At 43.1% G+C, this 19,958-nt stretch overlaps 1 protein-coding gene across 1 annotated transcript; it reads right to left on the bottom strand.

The window, feature by feature from the left end:
- Nucleotides 1-15,504: 15,504 nt before the first annotated feature.
- Nucleotides 15,505-16,693, bottom strand: LOC126412708 (histidine-rich glycoprotein-like). The gene has a single exon (XM_050082425.1). The coding sequence runs from the start codon at nt 16,540-16,542 to the stop codon at nt 15,694-15,696; it is 849 nt and encodes a 282-aa protein (XP_049938382.1). The 5' UTR covers nt 16,543-16,693; the 3' UTR covers nt 15,505-15,693.
- Nucleotides 16,694-19,958: the final 3,265 nt, after the last annotated feature.

Below are 19,958 nucleotides of genomic sequence, written 5' to 3' on the forward strand. Positions count from 1 at the left end.
GTTTGAAAGGTTAACTTTTGTTATAATCACCCCGTATATTAAGCAAAAGTGGTAAGGATTGCAAGTTGCACTTCACTGGTGCTACTATGAACTTGATTGCTATTTAAGCGTCCTGTGTGATTCACCGCAGCATTTCCGTTACAATGAAATATATTTTATTTCGCTATCGCCACACCTTTATCCTGGCATTATTTTTCATCAACAGTGCTATTAAGTGCTCAGACACTACAAACCATCATGGGTAGCTCTTTTTGTTGCCAGTTCTGCCAATGATTTTATAAAATTCCGGTGGAATGTTATCTGTCCCTTCTGCCATATTTAATCTTAAGTCATCCAAAGATCTTTAAAATTACGATTTTAATACTGGATCCTCCATCTCTTTCCTATCGACTGCTGTTTCTTCTCCTATCATGTCATCAGATAAATCCTTCCTCTCACACAGGCCTTCAGTGTACTCTTTCCGCCTCTCCGCGCCGGCCGCGGTGGTCTAGCGGTTCTAGGCGCTCAGTCAGGAACCGCGTGACTGCTACGGTCGCAGGTTCGAATCCTGCCTCGGGCATGGATGTGTGTGATGTCCTTAGGTTAGTTAGGTTTAAGTAGTTCTAAGTTCTAGGGGACTTATGACCACAGCTGTTGAGTCCCATAGTGCTCAGAGCCATTTGAACCGCCTCTCCGCTCTCTCCTCACCATTTGAAGTCCAATTCCCATCGCACTCTTAATGTTACCACCACTGCTCTGAATTTGATCTAACGCTGTATTCACTTTTCTATATGCTGATACAGTCCTTGTGACAATAGCCTCTCTTTCGATATATTCACTTTTTCCTGCAGCCATTTCTCCCTATCTTCCCTGTACTTTCTATTTATTTTATTCCTAATAGATTTCTATCTCTGTATTCCCGAATTTGTTGGACTATTTTTGTACTTCCTTCTTTCGTCCATCAGCTAAATTATTTCTTCTGTTACCGATGGTTTCCTCGCAGTTGCCTTCCTTGTTGATCTCTTTAATATCTGTAATTCCTGTTGTTTAGATATGTCCACTCCTCTTGAACTGAACTGCCTACTGAGCTATTCAATGCAGCAGTGTTTATAGCACCAGAGAACTTCAAGCGTCTCTCTTCATACCTTAGCCTTTCCGCATCCCACGTCTTTGTACACTGGCTCCTCCTCGCTCGTCTCCTTAACTTTAGTGTACTTATCATTACTAAACTGTGGTCTGAATCTGTATTTGCTCGTAGGTATGCTTTACAATCCAATATCTGATTTATAAGCATACCTCCTCCTCTTGCAATTCTTAAACAAAATATTCGCTATTATGGCTGAAATTAGCTTCAAAACTCAGTCTTTCTCCTTTCTCATTCCTACTTGAGATGCCCTGCTAAATCCGCAGGACAAGACAGGTAGTTTATGGTAAATTGTGGAAAGGGGCCAAAATAAGCGGCTGCGAGCTATACTGAAACATATAACTTCATTTATTTGATCAAACATTAGAAAAGCCAAGAAAAAATTTCCTTTTTTTAGAAAACAGCTTTAGTTTTGGAACTTAATTAGTGGCTGAATGCGCAGTAAAATCTCATGCCTTAAGGGCAAGATCACTTTAACTTAAAAACGGCTGAAAGCCAATAACTTAAAGTTCAACCAAAACCATAAATTTAAAAGGCAAATCCTTATCTTAAAACAGTTCCTCAATTAGGTTGAAGGCCCAAAGATTCTGACGCTTTAAGATCAAACCACTTAAATTCAAAATCGGCTGAAGGCCACCTCTTAAGACTCAATAACATTAATTTGAAAAACGCCAAAGGCTTTACGTAAAACAGTTCATAAATTAGGCTGAAGGCCCAAACCATCTGACACCTCAAGGGCAAAACAATCTTAATCTAAAAATCGGCTAGAAGCCGTACAAGTACAAACAACAAGAACAAACAAGAAAAGGCAGTGCACCCAAGGGCGCTCCGGTATTCCGAGGGTTGGCTTGGAATTCAAACACTAACGCTCACTTAGGTGAGACAGGCAGTCGGTGCAACCATTGTCGATCTGACGACAACCCAACTGACCGACAGTCAACGGACCCACCGACATGATAACCTCTGCTTCACCTGAGCAGCACACAGCAGGGAGTTTAATGGAACAAGGTAGAAGGTATTGGCACCCACAACCAATTATACATTAAGCTGTCAAACTACACATCGTGATGGATGGCGACCACATGATGAGAAAAATACACTGCCTGAATTTACATCAACGGCCAGGGTAGGTAACCGGACAGTTAACGGCCACAAGGCAGGAGATTCAACTGGTACACTTGAGTTCAAATAACAAATTACAGTTAAACTCCACTGGAGGGTGGCTAAAATTTGCCAAATTGAAAACACACGTTGTTGCTCGCGGGAATATCTCAACAGCTGACAACGAACTCCAAACGACACAATGTAAACAGTCGTGCTTGCTGGTAGATTAAGTCAGGACTCAGCTTTCATGTCCAGGATCGGTGAGCCACGAACGTCGTAGCAGTGGGAATAGCACCACACACTCCGACACCTCATAGGGGCAGCTAGCGGGCCCAGCCAAACTACGCGCCGTGAAGATTTACTCGCTGCTCCAAGCCAACGGAAAAACTACCAGCACACTGCCCAGCCAGAAACTATATGCACCAGGCCAAAGATAGCCCAAAGTGCGAATACCGATAGACATCGCTGCTACCACCCGCGGAAAGAGAGGATAACAGCATAATCACGAAAACCGCGGGAAACTAAACACAGAATAGCAACCAAAGTTTATCCAACGCATAGCATGAGCCAGCCACGCTCACTACTATCAAACCCATGTTCTCCCCTAACTCTTTCTTCTACTCCTTTTCCTAAGACCGCTTTCCAATTCCCCTGATTATTAGATCATCTTTTACCTTTACAAACTGAATAACTCGTTCAATATCGTCTTACACTTTCTCTGTTTCTTGCACACTACTGGCCATTAAAATTGCTACACCAAGACGAAATGCAGATGATAAACGGATATTCATTGGACAAATATATTATACTAGAACTGTCATGTGATTTTATTTTCACGCAATTTGGGTGCATAGATCCTGAGAAATCAGTACCCGGAGCAACTACCTCTGGCCCTAATAACGGCCATGAGTCAAACCGAGCTTGGATGGCGTGTACAGGTACAGCTGCCCATGCAGCTTCAACGCGATACCACAGTTCATCAAGAGTAGTGACTGGCGTATTGTGACGAGCCAGTTGCTCGACACCATTGACCAGACGTTTTCACTTGGTGAGAGATCTGGAGAATGTGCTGGCCAGGGCAGGAGTCGAACATTTTCTGTATCCAGGAAGCCCGTACAGCGCCTCTAGCATGCGGTCGTGTATTATCCTGCTGAATCGTAGGGTTTCGCTGGGATCGAATGAAGGGTAGAACCACGGGTCGTAACACATCTGAAATGTAACGTCCACTGTTCAAAGTGCCGTCAGTGCGAACAAGAGGTGACCGAAACGTGTAAGCAATGGCACCCCTTGCCATCACGCCCGGTGATACGCCAGTATGGCGATAACGAATACACGCTTCTAATGTGCGTTCACCGCAATGTCGCCAAACATGGATGCGACCATCATGATGCTGTAAAAAGGACCTGGATTCATCCGAAAAAATGAAGTTTTGCCATTCGTGGACCCAGGTTCGTCGTTGACTACACCATCACAGGCGCTCCTGTCGGTGATGCAGCGTCAAGGGTAACCATAGCCATGGTCTCCGAGCTGATTGTCCATACTGCTGCAAACGTCGTCGAACTGTTCGTGCAGATGGTTGTTGTCTTGCAAACGTCCCCATCTGTTGTCTCAGGGATCGAGAATGGTTCAAATGGCTCTGAGCACTATGGGACTTAACTGCTGAGGTCATCAGTCCCCTAGAACTTAGAACTACTTAAACCTAACTAACCTAAGGACATCACACACATCCATGCCCGAGGCAGGATTCGAACCTGCGACCGTAGCGGTCGCGCGGTTCCAGACTGTAGCGCCTAGAACCGCTCGGCCACCCCGGCCGGCCCAGGGATCGAGACTTGGCTGCACAATCCGTTACAGCCATGCGGATAAGATGCCTGTCATCTCGAGTTGGAATCCAGCACGGCGTTCCGCATTACCCTCCCGAACCCACCGATACCACATTCTACCAACAGTCATTGGATTTCGTCCAACGCGAGCAGCAATGTCGAGATACGATAAACCGCAATCACGATAGGCTACAATCCGAGCTACAATCCGACCTTTATCAAAGTCGGAAACGTGATGGTACGCATTTCTCCTCCTTACAGGAGGCATCACAACAGTGATTCAGCAGGCAACTCCGGTCAACTGCTGTTTGTGTGTGAGAAATCGGTTGGAAACTTTCTTCATTTCAGCACGTTGTAGGTGTCGCCACCGGCGGCAACCTTGTGGGAATGCTCTGAAATGCTAATCATTTGCATATCACAGCATCCTCTTCCTGTCGGTTAAATTTCGCGTCTCTAGCACATCATCTTCGTGGTGTAGCAATTTTAATGTCCCGTAATGTATATATGAACTATTGTTGTCGGTGGTAGTTTGCTATCGAATATTATGATAACAACCCAATTAGTGAACCGTTCACAGGAGTTCAATTTCTGCCCTGCCTTTTTATTCAGAACGATTCCTACTCCCATTATACCATTTTCTGCTGCTGTTGATATTACACTATACTCATTTGACCGGGAATCCTTGCCGTCTTTCCATTTCACTTCACTGATACCTGCCATATCTAGATTGAGCGTCTGCATTTATATTTTCAGATTTTCTGGCCGCCTAGAACGTTCAGACTTTATTATTCCACGCTCCGATTGGTAGAACGTTACACTTTGTTGGTTATTCAATCTTTTTCTCGTGGTCACCTCCCCCTTCATAGTCCTCTCCAAGAGATCCGAATGGAAGGCCAGTCCGGTCTTTTTTGCTAATGGAGAGATTGTCATGACACTTTTTCATTTACAGGCCACATGTCTTACGAATACACTATACCCCTCTTGAGTGTTTTGCTTTGCCCACTGCATACTCATGCTGTTGATTATTGCTGATTCTTCCTCCTTTTAGGCCTAATTCCCCACCCCAAGGGCAAGAGGGTGCCATCATCTTCTGTCTGCTGCTGCACTCCCTTTGACAAGGCCCTTGGCAGAATGAGGGTATCTTCTTATACCGCATTTATTGATGACTTTTATTCAATACCCTGGATCAAGGACGTTTTGATTACTAGTCAAAGACGTCACCCCTAGACCACAGTGTAACTTGGTTTATTGGCACCGTTTAAAACGTTTCCACATAACTAATACAGCTTTGAGAAGAAACGTGTTAGTTCCTTTCTTGCAAGAACTGTATTGTTTTCATGCAGTTCCGCATTCTTGTTACGTCAAGTTGGTGCTGCTGCCCACAAATTTAAGAATACTGAGTAAAATAGTGTACGTCACGGTCCTATTAATCAATTAATTATGCACAGAGCTTGGTGGAATGAAATAATAATCTGATGCACTACGTAAATATTATTAGAATGCTCTTCTAAACGATAAAAATATTTCATGTAACCTCTTTACCTACACCTAATTACGATACCCTCAGTACTTTACACTGACGTTAAATTCAAGGGAAACATAGCACTGACGCCTTAATACGTTTCTTCAATCCTCTGTCCTTTGCCATATAACTGACATTCCCCAGTAATGACAAACGGTGTGCTGCCATAAACAATGCTGAACAGTGACAGTTCGGAAAGGGGAATTTCTAACCCAATGCCTGATCGTTTTTATTGGAATATCAGTTATACTTAGTGCGAGTTCAAAAAGTGTCAGCAATCGACTTCCGGGACAGTGAAAAACACAAAAGGGAACGTCGGGTACGCACTTTCACTCCAACGTGCACAAGATTCTGAGCTTTCTTTCGGGCTTCTTAGGCGTGCAATTTAAGCTGGTCCAAAAAAGACATATGCCACAAGTGTACTGTGCATTCGCTAACCTTACTCTGTCGCCCTTTAGTTGAAGATAAAAAGCTGCTAGGGAAAGTTATTGCGCGCTGATCCACTGAAACACAAAACAGCGAAGCGAAATGTCTTTACTCTTTTGAAACTTTTGCTGTTTCGTTGGGAGAACTGCATAACTTGAAAGGTACTTTGTTTTTCCCGAGAGTGCAGCCATAGCTTAAAGTACCGCTAATCTAACACATCGAAGGATGTTTTATAAAAGTTTGGTATCTACGTTTTAAAAACGTCTGAAGTAATGGATTTTGTAATAAGTTATAACGAACATTATGGCCTATCAACATATTAATTGTTGCATTTAATGTAATATTATTTATTTCCTGGATTCTGAAATATTTTTAATCCCAAATCTACTGATTGAAGAGACTATTGAGTTAACGATATAATGTTTTTAAAAGTTTCTACTATATCGTATCATCAATCATTTACGAGTACAATAATAGTATTTTTGATTTGTTTTTATAAGGGCGATCAAAAAGTTTCCATTCGAAGACCGTACTGTCCACAATCGGTATGCCAATCAGGCAAAATCACCTTGACCACCCTGCCGGATTGGCCGAGGCGTTCTAGGCGCTACAGTCTGGAACCGCGCGACCGCTACGGTCGCAGGTTCGAACCCTGCCTCGTGCATGGATGTGTGTGATGTCCTTAGGTTTGTTGGGTTTAAGTGGTCCTAGGTTCTAGGGGACTGATGACCTCAGATGCTAAGCCCCATAGTGCTCAGAATCATTTGAACCACTTTGAGCACCGAGGCTGATGCACCAGGTAGAACACACCTATTTAGTAAAACACCGAGACTGCTGCATGAAGAAGTCCGTAATTGCACGCTGCACATCCTCGATCACAGGAACCGTCGACCCTTCAAGGCCGTTTTTAAGGAACCGAAGGCGTGATAACAGCATAGGGGGACATCAGGTCTATACACGAGTGCTAGAGTGTCTGCCAGTTGAGTTGGCGAAACTTCTTTATTACATTCGCGATATCAAGACGTGCCTTATCATGACTCAATAGCACCCTCGGCGGTCTATTCCGCAACGGCGGTTTTCGACGTACATGCTGTCGAGTGCACAGTCGTCCTCTCCGATGGATGTCTACTGGTGTTTGTCCTTCGGCAAACAAGAAAAGAATAACAGCACTTTGGTACTATTTGGACACATTTGATAATAACCATATTTTACATTTACCACACTCACATAGGAAATACACGAACGCCACACTAATCCTTTGCTACCTGTCGGTACTTATACACTGGTATCGGAGTCGCGCTGTGTTGCATTTACGCCCCACCCGCGCCCTCAATCTGAAGCTATTTGACCGCCCCTTATAATAAGTAAGTGCTTCTAAAGCTGCTACTTAAGCTCTGTAAATTCTACAGATTTCGGAAGTTTGACCTGTTTCCATGTTACATGTAAGGAATATTAGTTAGGGTGATGAACTACATGTATGCTTGTGACGTTTCATTTTCTCTTGTTATGATACTGACGCATATTCAAAGCTAGAATCCTCTATTTCATTGATATTTGTAATTATTATGGACATTAAGAGTCTTACGACACTTGATTGCTCAGATGCCAAGAATGCGCAAAAAATACAGATCGATCTATACGGCTAGGTTAGTGGGAAGAGCGTTGGCCCCCCCGAGAGCTGAGTGGTCAGCGCGACAGAGTGTTAATTCTAAAGGCCCGGGTTCGATTCCCGGCTGGGCCGGAGATTTTCTTCACTCAGGGACTGGGTGTTGTGTTGTCCTAATCAACATCATTTCATCCTCATCGACGCGCAAGTCGCCGAAGTGGCGTCAAATCGAAAGACTTTCACCCGGTGAACGGTCTACCCGACAGGAGGCCCTAGTCACACGACATTTACATTTCTTTTACTGAAAAGAACGAGTTATTAAATGCCAATTAGATAGTGTGTGGAATCTACAACTCTGATTCAATGTTTGGTGGTAATTTTTTTGTGGTCATCAGTCTACTGAATGGTTTGATGCAGCCACGAATTTGTCTCCTGTGATAACCTCTTCATCTCAGAGTAGCACTTGCAACCTATGTCCTCAATTATTTGCTGGCTGTATACCAATCTCTGTCTTCCTCTACAGTATTTGCCCTCTACAGCTTCTTCTAGTACCATGGAAGTCATTACCTCATGTCTTAACATATGTCCTACCATCCTGTCCCTTCTCCTTATCAGTATTTTTTCCACATATTCCTTTCCTCTCCGATTGTGAGCAGAACCTCCTCATTCCTTTCCTTACCGGTCCACCTAATTTTCAACATTCGTCTGTAGCATCACATCTCACATTCTTCGATTCTCTTCTGTTCCGGTTTTCCCACAGTCCATGTTTCACTACCATACATTACTGTACTCAAGGCGTATATTCTCAGAAATTTCTTTCTCAAATTAAGGCCGATATTTGATATCAGTAGACTTCTCTAGGCCAGGAATGTCCTTTTTGGCATTGCCAGTCTGCTTTTGATGTCCTCCATGCTCCCTCCGTCATTGGTTATTTTACTGCCTGGGTTGCAGAATTCCTTAACTTCATCTACTTCGGGACCATCAAACCTGATGTTAAGTTTCTCACTGTACTCGTTTTTACTACTTCTCATTACCTTCGTCTTTCTTCGATTGACTCTCATTCAATACTCTGTACTCATTATACTGTTCATTCCGTTCAGCAAGCCATGTGATTCTTCTTCACTTTCACTCAGGATAGCAAATGTCATCAGCGAATCGTATCATTGACAGCCTTTCATCTTGAACTTTAGTTCCACTCCTGAACCTTTCATTTATTTCCATCATTGCTCCCTCGATGTACAGATTGAACAGTAGGGGCGAAAGGTTACATCCTTTTCTTACACCCGTTTTAATACGACCATTTCGTTCTATGTCGTCCGCTCTTATCATTCCCTCTTGGCTGTAGTATATATTGTATATGACACGTCTCTCCCAGTAGCTTAAACCAATTTTTCTCAGAATTGCGAACATCTTTCGCCACTTTATATTGTCCAATTGTTTTTCCAGGTCGACAGGTTCTATAAACGTGTCTTGAGTTTTCTATAGTCTTGCTTCCATTGTTAAATGCAACGTCAGAATTGCCTCTCTCGTACCTTTATCTTTCCTAAAGCCAAACTGATCTTCATCTAGCGCTATTTTCATTTACATTGTTCTGTATATTATTCTTGTAAGCAATTTCGCTGCATGAGCTGTTAATCTGATTATACGGCAATTCTGTGCAGCTCTGCCCGTTTTCGAAACTGTGTGGATGATGCTTTTCCGAAAGTCGTATGGTATGTCGCCAGACTCATACATTCTGCACACCAACCAGAATAGTCATTTTGTTGTCACTTGCCCCAATGATTTTAGAATTTCTGATGAAATAATATCTATCCTTTCTGCCTTATTTGGTCTTAAGTCCACCGAAGATCTTTTCAATTCTGACTCTAATACTGGATCCCCTTTCTCTTCTAAGTCGACACCTGTTTCTTCTCCTATCACATCAGACAAGTCTTCCCCTCATAGAAGCTTTCAATGTATTCTTTCCACCTGTCCACTCTCTCCTCTGCAATTAACAGCGTAATTCCCTTTGAACTCTTGATGTTATCGCCTTTGCTTTTAATGTCACCGAAGGTTGTTTTGACTTTCCAGTATACTGAGTCAGTCCTTCCACCAATCATTTCTTTTTCGATGTCTCCACATTTTTCCTGCAACTATTTCATCTTAGTTGCTCTGTATTTCGTATTTATTTCATTCCTCATCGACTTGTATTTCCTTGTGCCTGAGTTTCCGGAACGTTTTTGTGCTTCCTCCTTTCGTCGACCACTTGAAGTATTTCTTCCGTTGCCCACGGTTTCTTCGCAGTTACCTTCTTTGTACCTATGTTGTACTCCTCTACTTCAGTGATGGCCCTTTTTAGAGATGTCCATTCCTCTTCAAATGTACTGCCTACTGAGCTATTCCTTACTGCTGTGTCTATAGCCTTAGAGAACTTCAACCCTGCCTCGTCATTCCTTATTACTTCGGTATCCCACTTCTTTACGTATTGATTCTTTCTGACTAAAGTCTTAAACTTCAGCCTACTCTTCATCGCTACTATGTTGTGATCTGAGTCTTTGTCTGCTCCTAGGTATGCCTTACAATCCCTTATCTGATATCTGAATGTCTGCCTGACCATGATGTAATCTAACTGAAATCTTCCCGTATCACACGTCCTTTTCGAAGTATACCTCCTCCTCTTGTGATTCTTGAACAGAGTGTTTTCTATTACTAGCTGAAACTTGTTGCAGAACACAATTAGACTTTCTCCTCTCTCATTCCTTGTTCGAAGCCCATATTCTCCTGTAACTTTCACTGCTACTTCTTCCGCTACAACAGCATTCCAGTCTCTCATGATCATTAGATTTTCATATCCCTTTACATAATATCCTCAAACACTTTCACTGTCTATTCATCCTCAGCTTGCGAAATCGGTGTATATACCTGAGCTATCGTTGTCGGTGCTTGTTTGCCATCGATTGTGATAAGAACAACCTTATCACTAAACAGTTCAAAGTAACACATTCCCTGCCCTACCTTCCTATTCGTAACGAATATTACTCCCATTGTACCATTTTCTGCTGCTGGTGATATTACCCTACACTCATCTGACCAAAATTCCTTGTTTTCTTTCCACTTCACTTCACTGACCCCTACTATATCTAGACTGAGCCTTGGCATTTCCCTTTTCAGATTTTCTACTTTCCCTATCGCGTTCTGCAATTCCACGCCCCGACTCGTAGGACGTTATCCTCCCGTTGATTGTTCAATCTTTTTCTATGGTAACATTCCCCTTGGCAGTCCCCTCCCAGAGATCGGAAGGGGGAACTATTCCGTAATCGTTTGCCAATGGACAGACCATCATGACACTTCTTCAGTGCCGGCCGAAGTGGCCGTGCGGTTAAAGGCGCTGCAGTCTGGAACCGCAAGACCGCTACGGTCGCAGGTTCGAATCCTGCCTCGGGCATAGATGTTTGTGATGTCCTTAGGTTAGTTACGTTTAACTAGTTCTAAGTTCTAGGGGACTAATGACCTCAGCAGTTGAGTCCCATAGTGCTCAGAGCCATTTGAACCATTTTGAACTTCTTCAGTTATACGCCACATGTCTTGTAAACATGGGAATAAGAATCTGAAGTTATCTTACTTAAAAATACCTAATTCGGTTTTGTTGACTCTGTCTAGATATTTATGAGTTCGATTGTGATATGTCGCGCTGTATTGTTCAGTAGAACACTGCTGTATGTATGCCGCATTGAGTTCCTTTCTTTCAGAATTTGGCCTGGTCCAGATAATTTCAGGTCTGCAAATAGGCCGTTTGTGGAAAGGATCTGCGTTATTCAATATAGACATTAATAGGGTTTAGTAAAAACAACGTTAAGAACTTTAAGACCAGTACGTATAACTGAAAATAACTAAAAACCATCTGATTAGCAGTAATATCAACTCGAAGAGAAATAGAAAACATTTTATTACTGCGACAACTAGTGGCACTTTCTACGGAATACCGCTGTATGCTTTACGTAGTTTAGTTATTCTATGATCTTGCTGTCCAAAATGATGTGAATGCCTTGTAAAACACAACAGTTTTATGAATAAATATTCTAAGAACTTCACAATCAGCATACATCACTCAAAATAACGGAAAAATCATCTGATAGCCAGAAATTTTAACACCAAGGAAAAATGGAAAAAGTTAACTTGTTTCACATCTCAAATGACAAAATGTGACGTTATTGACGCCGTACTGCAACTTGTTTCATACAGGTTCTGTGTTTATAAGTATTGTTCTCTTTTTTCCAAATTAGAAAACTAGACCTGATTGAATGTACCAACTATGGAAACAGGCATATAAAACTGCGTAGCTATGCTTCCAGACGTAATTTTCATTCATATCTTGTAAATAATGGTCCTTCCGAGCGCAGTTTCGCCATAATTAAATTCGGTATTGAATTTTGGTTCAAGTTCTGTCAGTAACGAACTGGTATTTGCCTTGGATAATCACATAAATCGTTCATTAAGTTATAAACCACATAAACACATTCGTAGCAATTACTACGCCTGTCGAGATGATACATACGATATCTGCACCAGTGAATTTAAGAGTAAATTTTTCAATTATGAGGCCGCTTCGTTTTGCGGCTGAATTGCCTCTCATGCCTTACCAAAGATTTTTGGTCTTTTCAGTGGTAGTGAATATACATTTTTGTCTTAGTAAACGGTAAAAATATTTTTCAGAAGATAAACTGCGTATAAACATTAACTTATGTAACATAAGGTTAATGAACAAGGATTTCAAGAAGAGACCATTTCCTTATTTGTCTTTTAAGTATCCTAATTCGTTTCTTGGTGATAGTTCCTACAACAATTATCCTACACCAGCTATATGTAATCGATGTTCCTAAAACTGATATCGAAAGAGAATGATTACATGACAAAAACTTAAGACGAAGCTCAGCACCGTCTCAGAGTCCTACTTACAGCTAGCACCCAAAGCTACGAAATGACATGTAAATCAGGAAATGCTCCACTTTCGGACCCACTATTCCGGTTCGTCTGAAATACGCTGCCTCTTATTCAGCTGCAGTCACAACTATCGAGACAGTAATGTTCTCAAAGCAAGTCAGCTACTAGGACGCTGTCACAATGTCCTGCGTTACTTACCACGTATTGTGCAGTGTGCGGTACTGCTTGTGCGACTATGACACGGTGATCAGTGGTGCTTACTAGACTACCAACTCAAGGTCACTTTTCTGTACCCTGTCTGTCACCTCTCATTTCCTTCATCTATGGTAATATTTTTTTGTTAATGTGGAAAGTGCCGAGCTACACTGTGATTAAATTGAGATATGTCCTGTAAGTAAGTCAGTTCTAAGGTAGGGCTAAGGCAACGGCATACCTTATCCAATAGGTCAAAGCCTAGTAAATCACTGTGGTCTTCGAATCAAACTTTAGGTTGAAGATAGTTCTACTTATAGTTTTACGATTGCTATTTTTTTTTAGTGTATCATTTCCAGAGTTGACTCATATGTTCCAACTCTTACGACTGTGGTATCAATCAAAGGCAGGACCATGTAGAGTGCAGCATAGTAATATGGATTCGCTCATAGCTTCTTGGCTAATATATCTTAGCTCAAATCATATCTTAGCGCACATCGCAGTCCATATCATGGATCGCTAGGGACTCTGGTGGTTATCAGAACCAGGACGGTGTAGAGTGCAGTACAGTAAAATGACTTTCCTCGTAGCTACTTGGCTAAAATAAGATGAATGGATGAATATATGTTGAGCGAAGTCTTCTCGAGCAGAAATGCAATCTCTCTTAGGCTACAATTGTTCTTTAAATATTACATAACGTAATTCAGAGAGTTGACATAATTTGGCTTGTTGAATTGAAGTTGGTAATGAAAACTAAACTAATAACCAATTGAAAGCTTTTCCTCTCCTTTTTTTTTTTTTTTTTGCTTTGGTGGTTCGGTATCACGGTGACCATCACCGAAGGATTCTCGCCATTTAATAAAAGGGGAGAAGGGGAGTAATAATATTTTTATATTTTTCCACAATTAACCTTAAGGAGGACAGGATATATGAACCAGAGCGAGTCACATCACGATCGAATGCTCGCGTTGGATATAGTACAATTCTCTGCCTAGGAGGTTAAACCTCTACACATTTGACTAAATGAACGTATATGCTTGACGGAGAACAGCTACTTAAATGGAGTTAAGCTGCTAGGAAACAGCGTTAACAGTAAGGTACATCACAAGATGAATTTGTTTAATCAAAAATATCATCCAAACACCGATGAATGACGTCAGATTACACATTGTAAGAAGTTTATTTTTTAGCTCGTAGCTGTATAAACTAATTCCGGAGTGAAATAAAGAAAGCTACTAAATGGCACGAGCACAGCTCCCACGGTAGCGTCGATTTCCCCGATCTGAGGGCTGTTGCTTAATGTCTTGGCTGCCTGATCCGTAAACGAGATGTAGCAACATCAACCGCGGAAAGAGCGGAGCATGTCAGAGTCACCGTGACAAGACACTTTCAGCAGGCGGTAAACGTGACCAGCCGTCCAGGCGAACCGACCAAGCGCGTCACTTGATTTCTCTGCACAGTTTCAAGTGGAGAACATCCCAAACTCCTTACTCTTAGCGGCCCTCGGTGGAGAGCTAAACACTGTACTGCATATGCTACGAAGCTACCAACTAAAGATATCACCACAAGAGTACAAGGTAACTGAGATATTCGTTTCTTCTATTATACCCATCCATCTCCAGACGTTTCTTAGTAAGCATTCTGAATACGATTAACTACTTGTTTAGCTTTACTGACATTTTCGACCTTCTTCTGGACTTCACAGAACGCATACACCACTACCATAAATCACAGTATTATGGAGTTGGCTGCCTGCTCAGAAAGCTAAACGCTTATTAAACACTTTATAGAGTTCCTGACAAACACTCAGTAACGTCCCGAATTAGATAGGATCCATTTGTTTGTGGAATAAAAACAGTAAAAATGAAGTACTGAAAGATTATTTTCAATACAACAGTAGAGAACCAGTAGCATTTTGGAACTTCACTGAACATTAAGAAGGTACAATTTCAAAACTTCATCTCTATAAAGAGAATCGTCTTGAATTATGGGTAGTTAGCTAATTTCTGCACATTGTTCGAGACTGAGAGTACAGTTCCTTCAATATATGTTCTTATCCTTTCGATTTATTAATTTTGCTTTCTTTCTGCTGTAATGGACTAGAGAAATCCGCTGCAGTTTCAAACACCAAGTAAAAAGTTTATTTGTAGTGGGATGTAGGTATAAGGCCATGTGTGTCGTTGACATATTGTTCAACAACGGAAGTTCTCGTTTTACCGAGTATGACTATGTGATCTTATTACTGAACCATAAGGTTTCTTTCGATGCACCACTGCCAAATTTATAACCCTGCTTTCGCTAAAAGTAGAGAAAGTGTTGAGAGTTGATGGATTTTAATCGGTCTGAAAGTTACACACGATCGCTGGGAATCTGCAGGCGTCTTATCTTTGTTGTGTCTTTCAAGCCCAAATTATACGTTAGATAGTAGGTATACAAACTTACACGGCGTAAGAAAAATGTTTTTGCTCAGTACCTTGCATAAGAAACCTTTGACGAGAGATTTCAATGTAAATGAGTTCACACTTGGATGGACGAATAAATTCTACAACCAAAATACCATAATACCTATTTAAGTGAAGGAAAAGTGTTAACTTTCCTCTTATGTCTAGTGAGTAGCGAAGCATAGTAGACTTTCCTACTAAGCTACTATATTGGGGTGAAGGAATCGTAATAAAGTAAAAGACAAAACTGTTTTAGTATAACGTGTTTTATATTCCAGCCTATTGACAAGAACATACAAACAATATATTTATGCAATAAACGGAAAACGAAAACAAAACGAGTCAACAAAAAATAAATAACAAATCACTGCGAGATCATCTTCCCGTTAGTTGACGTCAGCACATTTGGTAGTATGGAAGGTAGATGATATGTGACGCTGTTGCTGATCAACACAAGGCAGACGTATGTTGCTACACAGGAAACAACTGCTGACAAGCAGTCACACACTGATGTGACAGTGGCTGTGTGCAGGGAGTTAATGGTGTCCGTGACCACCGCCGCCGCCGCCGCCGCCGTGTCCGCCGTGACCGCCTCCGCCGCCTCCACCGCCCCCGCTGCCGCTGCTGAAGCCGTAGTGCTTGCCACCAGAGTGACCGCCCTTCTTTCCGTAGTCCTCGTGATGGGCGTGGTGAGACTCGTGGCCGTGGTGGCCCTTGTGGCCGTGGTGGTCGTCGTGGTAGTGACCCTTGTCGTGGTGGCCCTTCTTGCCGTAGTGGTCGTCATGGTAACCGGAGTGGTGGTGTCCGCCCTTCTTGTGACCGCCGTGCTTCTTGTCGTGGTGTTCGTGGAAGTCGCCGTACTTGCTGTGGTGTCCGCCCTTGTGGTGGTCGTCGTAGAACTTGTGCTCCTTGTGGTACTCGTCCTTGTGCGCCTTGTGGTGGTAGCCGTGGGTCTTGTGGCCCTTCTTGTGGCCGCCCTTCTCCCCGAAATGGGCGCCCTTGTGGCCCTTCTCGCCCTTGTGGTGCTCGCCGTAGTGGCCGGCCTCATCGTGGTGGCTCTTCTTGTGGCCGCCGTGCTCGGCGTAATGGCCACCGTGGTGCTCCTTACCGTAGTCGCCGTGGTCGCCGTGGTCGTGGTGGTGGTGGCTCTTGTAGCCCTTGTCGCCCTTGCCGCCGTGCTCGGAGTGATGCTCCGAGTGGTGCTTGTGGCCGCCGCCCTTCTCGTGGTGGTGGCCGTGGTGGCTGGCGGCAGCCTCCAGGTCGGAGGCCGCCACAGCCTGGTCCTCTTCCTTACCGTCACCGGCAGCGCGCAGATCGCGGGCCTGGCACACTACGAGCACGGCGCCCAGCAGCGCTAGTGCTGCCAACAGCCGCCATGACGTCATGGCGAACGGACTGTGTCTCTTCCCTTTCGCGCTCACTAACTCGCGGTCGCTGTCGCTGCTCCTCCTCCTTGCTCCACAACCTCTCGAGAGTGAGATCGGAAGTGAACTGACTTGCCACTGGTCCGGCTGGCGGTATTTATATGCGCTGATTGCTCTGGAGGGTGGGCGAGGCGATTCGAAGGGAGCCCGTGGAGGAAGAGGGCGCTTTTTTTTCCCGCGTGTCGAAGCCGGCCGCGCGCCGACAGACTGGGAGAGCCGGAGGCGGCGCCGCTGGGCCGGAAAGATCCGGCGCCTCGACGGCTGGCGGCGGGCCCGCACTAAGCCGCTGCGTCACGCCGGCCGGTCTGCGGTCGCACGGGGTACCACAGGCAGCGGCGTGGAGTCTCTGCAATAATCACGGATCCTAGGTATCACCCTTACGACGTTACATCGTTTGTCGATGAACACCGATTAATCCTTTCGTGGTAGATGGTCTACTTATCTCCCAGTAAACTAATACGCAGTCTTCAGAGTTGGGACGTCAACAGGGCGTTTTACAATTCATGCTGCACAGGGTACGTAGTAGATCAAGTTTAGATCAACTTTTACACAGGAATCCACGTCAACCACCGTCGCTACAGAGCGTCAAAACTACAGGCACCAGCTATTGTAAATGTACGTATATGCAAGGTGATGTAACAAACTTTCAAGGATGACAGAAAAGGATCAATGTACCAAGCAGAGGTAAGGGTCGTTGTATTGGAAACACCCGTGTCTGCAGTTGAATATGTGTACTCTTACTGTTATTGCTAGAATTGTAGGGTAGGCAACTTTCAGAGCTGGTAGTATGAACTAAAACAAAATTATAAAATCTCTAGTAAACATGTACCCTATAATGCATACCTTAACAGCTATGACCACTTGTTTAATAGAGAAGATGTGTTTCACACTAGTGAAGATGAACCAGTGCTCATGGATTCTCAGGTATGTATTTTAGAGTCCAAGTTTAACGGATATTTTTTTCTAGTCTTGGTCCCTATTACCACTTCTGAAAGTTGCATACCTGCTTTCTTACGGACAGTACCGATAAACGTATTCCACTATCAGAGATCGCAGAATGATTTTCGCTTGTAGCTTAGGACTCGTTCGTTTCCAGTACATGGACTGTTCCCTCTTTCTCACTGAATCAGCCTTCTAAGTTGTAGGGTACCGATGACCTCAGATGTTAAGTCCCATAGTGCTCAGAGCGATTTGAACCATTTTTAGATTTACGATGTTCCCTCTACAAACACTACAAGTGTGTCACATGAATTGTGAAACACCCTGTATGTCCCACCAAACTAATACATAGTTTTGACCGCTGAACGTCTGTATCACATATCTAACACTATCAGGTAGTGAGATACTCCTACTGCAGACACGGGGTGAATATATAGAAGGCTCTGAGAGGTCAAATTTGGCGGCATGTGTTTAAAGGTGCCACAGCGCGTCTGCTTCACGAAATTCAGATCAAACCACCATCTTCTACAAACAGAGTGTCTCCGTAAGAGCGTGCGAAAGTGTAACATGGCATAGAGAATGCTCCACTACACAAATTACGGTAGGGAACCTGGGATTGATGAAGCCAGCTTAAGGAGATATGGAAGTAAATTTGTCTACTGCTTTGTCTTGCACACTGTTTTCCAGTTCATTTACAACTAATACGCATGTAAGTTTACAAGAACAGTGCTTTCTATTTACATGTACATTCTTTATTTCCTGCAAAGGAACCAGGAGAACGAGCCAAATTACATGGAAGTCATGATGCAGGTTTTGTTTACTAGGGGTTCGTGCAAAGAGTTCTCCCTGAGTTGTTGGAGAACGTACCATTGGCTGTTCGTGAGAGGATGTGGATACAACACAACGGTGCTATGCCTCACTTCAGTGTGGATGACCGAAACTGTCTCAATGCTGTATTTCGTGCTCGCTGAATTGGAAGGGGAGGTCACCTTAATCCCTTTGATTATTTTCTATGGGGATATCTAAAGTCACTTGTGCATGAGACCCCAGGGGATGCTGAGATGGATTAGTTGCCAGAGCTGTAGCTGACTACGACGTGATTCGAAGCACACCGGGTATATTTCTCACGGTGCGTCACAATCTTGTTCGCCGATCTCACGCCAGCATTGAGATTGATAGTCGGCAGTTACACACATTTTGTAAGATGCAATACAAATAGTACGTTTATTTTGTCAATGACAGTATTTGAACTTACTTAATGTAAATTAAAAAGTACACTGTAATTTAATTTTATTCCTATTATCACCTTAAGCTGGCTTCTCCGACCTCAGATTCCATATCTCAGACTGTTCAGTGTATCATCCTCTACGTCCTGTTAAATTATTGCACACTCTTACGGCAAAACCCTGTATACATCTACATGATTACTCTGCAAAGGCAAAGGCTTCATCGAACCACCTTTAAGCTACTTCTCTGCCGTTCTACTCCATAACAGCGCGCGGGAATCACCTTCACAATAATTTTCTGATGCTCCACTCTCGAACAGCTTGGGAACAAACCGAACACCTAAATCATTGCGTGCAACCTCTGATTTCTCTTATTTTATAATGATGACCATTCCTTCCTAGTAGGTGGGCGTCAACAAAATACGTTCATACTCTGAGGAGAAAGTTGTTGATTGATATTTCATGTGCAGGTCCTGTGGCAGCGAAAAGCTCCTTAGATTTCGTGACCGCCACTCTTTCCTATTTCGCGGTAACGAAAGACGAGCTGCCCTTTTATACGATGTCCTCCGCCAATCCTATCTAATGTGGATTCGACATTTCACAGCAGCACTCCAGGAGAGTGTAACCAGTCTCTGTAATCGAGTTGTTTCATTATCTAAGTGTTCTGCCAATAAATCACTCTTTGGCTTGCTTTCCACACAACTTTATCAATATGATCATTCCAGGTATATTTGTGTGAATTATCGTGAAACTAAAACTCTGAGGATTCTTTTTAGTGCTCATGTGGATGACTTCACACTTCCCGTGATTTAGAGTCAATTGCCACTTTTCGCGGTATTCAGATATCTTGTCTAAATCATTGTGCAGTTAGTTTTGATCATTTCATGACTACATGACAGGAGATTCTCTGCAAACGATCTAAAAGGACTGTTCAGATTGTCTGCTAAATCGTTTATGTAGATCAGGAACAACAGAGGACCTATAACACTTTCTTGAGGAACGCCAGAATTTACTACTGTTTTACTCCATCACTTTCCTTCAGTAATTACGCATCTGTGACCTTTCCGACAGAAAAGTGCTAAATACGCGCTGGACTCCATTTCAAAATAGGGACGTATTCACAGAAATCAACATCAACAAAAAACTTTTTTTTGGGAAACTCATTTTATTGAATTACTAGAAAAGTATACATGTCTCATGTCTTACAAAATT

Source organism: Schistocerca serialis, chromosome 7 (assembly GCF_023864345.2).
Source record: "Schistocerca serialis cubense isolate TAMUIC-IGC-003099 chromosome 7, iqSchSeri2.2, whole genome shotgun sequence".
In the NCBI taxonomy this organism is placed as follows: Eukaryota; Metazoa; Arthropoda; class Insecta; order Orthoptera; family Acrididae; genus Schistocerca; species Schistocerca serialis.

Excerpts from the sequence above, each read along its gene's own strand:
- LOC126412708 (XM_050082425.1), bottom strand. The coding sequence starts at position 16,542 with ATGACGTCATGGCGGCTGTTGGCAGCACTAGCGCTGCTGGGCGCCGTG.